Source organism: Stegodyphus dumicola, chromosome 4, assembly GCF_044657685.1.
Source record: "Stegodyphus dumicola isolate Sdum_Otavi_A_Nest chromosome 4, ASM4465768v1".
In the NCBI taxonomy this organism is placed as follows: domain Eukaryota; kingdom Metazoa; phylum Arthropoda; class Arachnida; order Araneae; family Eresidae; genus Stegodyphus; species Stegodyphus dumicola.
The window spans coordinates 87,202,243-87,209,983 of NC_140771.1; the positions used below are offsets into that span (position 1 = coordinate 87,202,243).

The window sequence follows — 7,741 nt, forward strand, 5'->3', positions numbered from 1 at the left end:
AAACATGTTCGCATAAATTCCTCTAAGTAATTTAAACATGAGGTTGTTTAAGAAGGCCATTTTTATCCATTCATTTACTGAAATATTTGCATTACTTCTTATATATTAAAATTTACATATATTATGTACTTTTTTCAGTAGACAATCCAAGAATATTCTATATGTTAAAATGTATGGTATATGCAATAATTCCCCCCCCCCAAAAAAGAAAAAAAAAAAAAAAACTTATCCTCTATTTGTGATCTTATTATCTGATTGTGTCTTCTTCAAAATACACAAATAATCTGATGGAATGAAAATATTTTGGTCATTAAAACTTTTTAATCACTGCTCTTTACATCTACATTTCTTTTTTCACATAATCTGAAGTTTTCGAGTAGTCTGAAGGTTTTCAAACTGTGTTTCACAGAAATTTTAGATACCATGCAACTCCTCTAGGGCATCTGTAAGTCAAAATTTAAAACAATTTTTAATATCACTGGACATCAAAATGAAATACTTGAAATAATCTTTGAAATTCTCTTATTATTGTTAAAAAATATTAAGCAGATTTTTGTTTATGATTAAATTTATAATGAAATAATGAATTTCTTTTTACTTTCTGCATAAAATGCACAAATTTTATATTTCAATTCTTTAACATTTATTTTTCTGAGGATAGAAATTCTTCTATAGAAAAAATTACGATTTTAGAAGTTTTTCTGAATTTAAAGATTTGAAGACAACCCTGTTATAAGGGTTTACGATTATAATGTGAATGACCCAAATAATTGTAAATGGCCTATGGCCATACTTAATACACATATTATTTAAATTGACATGCTTTACCTGTAATGTACATTTGTGACTTATGTTATAATTTAAGTGCACCAGTTTACTCACACTTATCTGTATTGTATGTATGTAGTATTATATGCATCTCTAGACTCAGGTTAAAGCTAGCTCGTTTTCCCTTTCTCAGCTTTCCCAGATGACATTTTTGGGTCTTTACTGGAACTCGACGCACACTTTATTTCGGCTAGAATAACCACTTATCTCACTCTTCTTTTATTCAAAAATTATAACATACTAATTTGGGGAAAAAATTATATTTTATGTTAGTTACTCATGACAACATTCGAAACAACCTACATGTTCGACATGGGGTAGGGGTCTAGGAAAGCCACAACTTTTTCAATGAACTGGATGAATAAATGCAGCCCTGCCTTTTGTTGTGTTTTATGCATTTATAAATTTCTACCTGACTGTTTATTCTTTAATTCTATATAACACAATTAATCGATGCTTGTTTCTTGTATGGAATTTTAACATTAATTCTACATAATAACATGAGTAATCTTTTTTTTTTTTAAATTGTATTTTAGCATTATTAAAAAACACTTTGGCACTATGAACTGAGAATATCTGTCAATCTGTCTTCTACGTTAATTTACAATAATATAAATGTGAATATCTGAATGGAGTTATATTGAAAGATCTACTGGATGCTATGATTCCATGATGGTCAATCCACCACATTGGAAATATTAAATCAAACAATAAGTACAGGAAAAGATTCAGCAAGACAATATATCCTCTTTTGAATGAATACATTTAACTGTAGTTATTCCATATGATGTATTATACAACACCCCAAAATCATAGAAAATAACTTTCTAAACCGAGTTTACAGTGTAAAAAAAGTAGTGGAAAAATGTTGTAGTCATGTAACTGGGCTATCTAACTAAGTGTTTGTAAAGTTGTTCAGGAAATAAATATTACTAAATAATAACATGTATTATGTTTATTGAATTGTACAAAACTTATATGTTATACTTTGAATTATCGTCAATTTTAATTGTCTGAAATCTGGTATTTGATAGTATATAGTTGTAGCAGTTTTTTCACTATAAATTCTGAAGAATCCGAAAATAAATGCACATACTAAAGTATTTCAAGTATGATAATATTCAGTATTTAAGATTATCCTAAAAGTATGAAATTTATTATTTTATTTGAAAATAAGTATTAGTGTATCCATGGCATGCAGGTCCCCGAGATTACTCTATTATCCACTCATAGGTAGGGGTGTCACCTTTGCCAAAGGCTCTTTGTAGCATGCTTTAGGTTTTATACTAATTTTAATTACTGGCCATCTACTGAAATGGTTTCTTTATGTATATCCACCTTTATTCCAACTCTGGTATTTCTACGGCGATGGAGGTTTAGTTGACCATACTTCTTGACAATTCTTTTACTTTTTTTTAGTTTAATTTTTTTTTTCAATTTGAAGCGGTAGACCAGTATATTCATCTCGCATAACTGTTTTTGAAGCAGACTCGAAAATCTCCTTCAAAGAGTTAGCTACATTGTGTAAATTTTCGCTATCTAAATTCCAATGGAGTGACCGAATTGATCTGTAATTTGCATCACACTCATTGATCAAATTTCTTTTTTTACTCAACGTTGCTTCTTCAGATATGGTGGGTAAATTATCTGATGTTCCACCTGAAGGAGTTTCAGTTGATGAATATTTTCGTTTTCTGGTGCCTGAAATACTTCTTGAGACTAAATCTTCATCAACTTTGAAAATAGGTGTTGAAAATAGCCATTCTGCAGTACATTCCAAACTCCAGGCTGGAAACTTCATGCCAGCAAACACAATATGCTTGCACAGCAGTCGGTTTCTTCTGAAATCTAAGCACGTGCATTGACACAGTTGTTTCTGTTCATCAAACGTGACAGAATAAACTGCATCATGCTTAGTTTCAGAAGAAACTTTAAAGAAGCCATGTGAAATTTTTTTTATACTACCCACATAAACTTCAGCAGCTCTTAATTTTGTTTTTATGTGATCAATTAACCATTTTGGCTTATTGATTAAATAATTTGGTACATGTTCATTGTATAACCTGGCCTGCGAAAGCATACTCAGATTTTTTCTGACGTAAATTCTATATCTTTCTGGCAGAAATTTCTCAACCAAGATCTTAATTATTTCAGACAGCATACAGTTTTTATATCCCTGAAGATATCTATATTTTAGTTCCTCATTTAAGCGTTCAACACCATTGTTCGAGTTTATGAATAAGTCATTTGGTTTGTAAGCCAAAGCCCATCTCTCAATTTCCTTGAACCATGTTAATTCAAAATAATCTTTCACAGCTTCATATTGGTTCCATGATTTTAATACCTCTATTGCTGCAACCATTTCATCTTGAGTTGGAGCATTTGCTATGGCACGTAATTTACACAAAAGCTCTTCTTTGGGAACCACTGCATTCTTTTTCTTAGAAGCCCATCTTGACCATGCCTGCTCTCGATGGAAACTACATATAAAAACCTTAATTCCTGTAAAGACATTTTCCAAACTTGTAATTTCTTCCATTGCAAAATCAACCATCCCATATTTTGGTCTAACGAGAGGCGACCAATTTTTAATAATTATAAGAGCTTCTTCTAATGCTTTGGCTGTTTCATTTTGTGTAATTATTATGCTCACTATTTGATAGTTCACATTTGTTTTGACAACTAAAAAATAAAGTGGGAGAGCATACTTACAGGTTCGATAGGTCGCGTCGAGAAGAACAAGATTAGAACCATATAAGACATATAAATTTTTCATTTCTTCACTTTGATATACAAATAGCAGATTTAGTTTTGAATCTGTAAAGTCATTTGGCTCAGTACCATCATATGTATTTTCAGTACATGGTCTAAAAAAAAACAGAACACTTGGAAGTATCCCAGCTATTTATTAACATTTCTGTATTTTCCTGGTCAATTTTACTAGTTCTAATATTGGATTTTGCTTGGCTTATTATTTTCCTTATTGCCTCCATTTCTGGATAAAATCGTCTGCGCGTTTTATCAGTTTCTCCCAATTCAGTTGAAACGTATACTTCTAATAGCTCTGCAATTACAGTGGCATTGCATTTTCCATTCTTAACTTTAGAAGCTATGAAATGCCACACTCTAGCATCTATAGGTTCTATTACTGCAGCCATGTTACCCATTAGATGATTTTGATGATCTTGGCTGTTAGGTAAATTTAACATGAAAACTTCTTCACCAGCAATACTATCTTTATTGGCTAGTTTTTCCTTAATTTTCCGAGATATCATAATCTTTCTTTTTCGGGTTGGCACTACCTGTAATTTAAACATATTTATCACAGTAAAATTTAGAAATTCCAGCACAGTCATCTAAAACTAATTATTGATAAAGGTTCAATTTTAAAAACTTTCTGTTCATAGCAAATTATTCAAAAAAAAAAAAAAAAGAGAGGAGTCATTTCTTTCCTTTAAAAAAAGCTGTAAAAAGGATCTTCCATTTTTATAACAATAGATCAAATTACTTCTTCAAAGAAACATAACCAATAAAACTTCACTTTGAACAACTTATTTCTATTTGTAGCAAATTCGTTAGAATATAATTAGCATAAAAAGCCTTTATTTCTGGCCTGAAAACATCATTTTATTTGCATGTCAATTACTGAATTATTTATTTAGGAAAATATTACTGTTAAAAACCCTCTTTTGGCCAAAAAAAAAAAAAACTATTTAGAAAAATATGTTGAATAAAGAGACACAAAAAATCATTTCTCTTTTTTACATTGTGACTCTAAAAATACCTTTTGTTTTTATGTCAAAAAGTATGTATACTTTATCATAGAATACCTTCAATACATCTTGCTCATACGTGACAGAATTATGTTTTTTCCTTAAAAAAAAATTCTCTAACATTACTAAGACCATCTTAGAACAAAAAGTTAAATAAACTTCTACCTTGAACTGAGGCATCCTGTACATTCGGGTAACATTAATTACAGCTGGACAATTAACTTTTTTAGTTGTCTGGTTCTTGGAATATGCTTTACCAAAAGCATGATCAGTTTGACACTAAAAGAAAAAAAACACACACACACACATATATATATATATAATCCAAGAGGTGATATTTTTGTATAAATTTTTAAATATAACAATGTTATTTTACCTTTTCATTTTTTTCTTTAGCATAATTTTCCTTTTGACGTTTATTCAGATCTTTTCCTTGATGGCAAACATAGGTTTTTCGCCCAAAGTGGAAATAGGGAATATCATCTAACCAGTTTAATCGTAAATCTGGAGTTAGTTCAACTGGAAAGAAAATTTTGATTTAGATCACAATCCGATAAGCTTTGATTTTTAAAAGAAAGAAATTACAGATCTCTATAAACATATTATACATTTAACATTATACTTTGATTTTTAAAAGAAAGAAATTACAGATCTCTATAAACATATTATACATTTAACTGTCTCTATATATACTACATACTGTAGACACTGCTTAATGTATTGCAGCTGATGTCGTGTATATTGGCTATTGAATTTCTAAGTTCTGCTCTTTCATATATGGAAACATAAAAAATGCATCATTTGCTGTAATTTTATTTGCTCAATTTGGTTCATATAATCAAAATATTATACAATAAATTTCTTAAACTGAAGAACGAAAATGATTTTAATCAAGCATTTAGAAAAAAGCGCAAAACAATAAAATTAAAAAAAAAAACTTAATTTCATACGAATTTTCAATAGCTATTGATTTGGAAGGGCTTCAGCACAGTTCCCTCTTCTTCAAAAGGGAGGTAAAAATTCCTGAAAACATCTTTGCCAAAATACACTTGCGTTTTTGCGCAATTTCAGATTTTACATTGGCAAAATCTCTTTAAACAAGGATGCCCTCCAAGTATTAAGATTATAGGTATAGAATTGGTCCAATAAATTTCAGAAACATTATGCACTACTCAAATGAACTTTTGCAATGAAGACTGTAAACAATTGATAAACAAACTTTTATTTTTCCTAATTAAAATGTTAAGAAAGTGGCTAGTTATATTTATAGTTAATTCAATTCCTATTTTAAAAGATACTTTTCTCATCATCTTATATTATCAAAAATGGGCAAATGTAATCACATTAAGCAGCACCTACTGCAAACATAGAGAGATATTAAAAGCATTAAACTATTATGTAAAAAAATTATGTCATTTTGTCTCATATTAAAATTATATATGCTAGGTAAAGTATAGAATGAGCTAGCTGCCTTACGCAAAAAGGATGCCTTTGAGAAGGTCTAATGGGAAACTGTCTTGTATTCACTTATATATATAAGGAGAACAGGAAAACTCCCATGCAGCTAATCCATTCAACAGTATTTGTACCTTGATCAAACATCCAGTATTCAGCTATCTTATCTGCTAGTCCATTGGTGCTAAGAGTCAAAATAGACAACTTTTTTTTTACACACAAGATAAGTGATTTTACACACAAGATAAGTAGCATTCATTGACTAAAGAAATATATATATCACATCACTAAAGAAATATATATACATTTCAGAAAACTTTCCTGTTTTCTAAAATTCAATATCTTTATTATTATAACTTCCTGATATTTCAATGCATTATAATTTTATGGTGAACTATTACCTGAAAATAAAACAGAATATTTTTTGAATTGGTAGTGTTTATTATAAGGTTATTTTGAAACATGTTGTTAATGATAAAACTAAAGAATGGATTTTCTTTATAGACTATTAAATGATTATATTTCAAATCAACAGACTGCATTCATACACTAAAATAGGATGAAAAATATAGTAGTCATCGAGACAAATGTCGAGTTTCTCAAGAAACAACAATAAAAATTTTCAAATCTAACACGGTATATCTTGTTTAATGTTTAATATAGTACGGAATGTTTCGTGAAGCATCAGCTATTTAAAAAAAAAAAAAACATGCAATACCTGACAATGAAACCAAATAAAAATCAAACATAACGCTATTACACGTTATGCAACAAAATTAATGAATATGAACGTCTATAAACCCTTTTTTCAACTTGGACCGAATCTCGCAACATCAACTAGATCGTACGCAATAAAATCAATACAAATTAGTGCTGATAAGTTCTTTGGAACAAAATGGCCAAATATCAACTAAACAACCAAAGAAAGCATTTACATTCTAGAGGATTTTTATTTACTCATTACATCTTCAAAAATTACTTACTCTCTCTATCGAATGACTTTCCATAGTAGTAAACATATTTTGTTACAGTTTCTACTTCGTGTCTGCGAAGTATTTCTTTAAATTCGCTCCAAGATTTCGCAAAATTCATTTTGCCTCTAAACACAAAGGTTCATACACGAGACGGACTTTGAAACTCGTAATCGATAAACCGGCCATTCCCCTATCGTTGACACAAGTCTTTCTATCGATGGGGAAAGGAGACTCGCGCTTGTGACTCTTCGCCATCCGAAAAAGCGGCGACCGTAGACATATGTCTCGTTTTGCACTCGCTAAGTCTTTCTGCTCCGATGGGCGAAAAATTAAACTTAGGTACGAAGGAAAGGTATATAAAAAGGGGGGCAATTTCGTATTTCAGAGGAGAGTAGAAAGGAATTTCGTACATTTTGTACGAGTTCAAAAGGCCAGGAAGAAAAGATGGGACAAAGTAAAATTTAAAATAAATGGTTCAAAAAATAATAGAGGAAAAAAAAGGGTCTATAGAAAGAACAGGAAAAGAAGTAGAAAATATCCTAAAATACGATTGTGTCCATGAGTGTAGTTAAAAGGAGAAGAAGCTGTCTTCATTTACAATAAATAGTGTCTCACAGGTGTGTGTGTGTGTGTGTATGCGTAGTGAGTGTGTTTGGTAATGCTGAATAGATGTGATACTGGGGGGGGGGAGAGTGACAGTCTTAAAATGCA

The 7,741-nt window shown here is 30.3% G+C and overlaps 1 protein-coding gene across 2 annotated transcripts; it reads right to left on the bottom strand.

The window, feature by feature from the left end:
- Positions 1 to 301: 301 nt before the first annotated feature.
- LOC118205835 (uncharacterized) lies at positions 302 to 7,271 on the bottom strand. 2 transcript variants are annotated; one of them, XM_085815156.1, is made up of 4 exons: positions 7,040 to 7,271; positions 4,978 to 5,120; positions 4,767 to 4,880; positions 302 to 4,130 (listed from the first exon to the last, which is right to left on the bottom strand). In XM_085815156.1, the coding sequence occupies exons 1-4, from the start codon at positions 7,146 to 7,148 to the stop codon at positions 3,696 to 3,698; spliced, it is 801 nt and encodes a 266-aa protein (XP_085671282.1). In that variant the 5' UTR covers positions 7,149 to 7,271; the 3' UTR covers positions 302 to 3,695. The 2 variants fall into 2 exon arrangements, with proteins under 2 accessions (XP_085671282.1, XP_085671283.1); XM_085815157.1 differs by lacking the exon at positions 4,767 to 4,880.
- Positions 7,272 to 7,741: the final 470 nt, after the last annotated feature.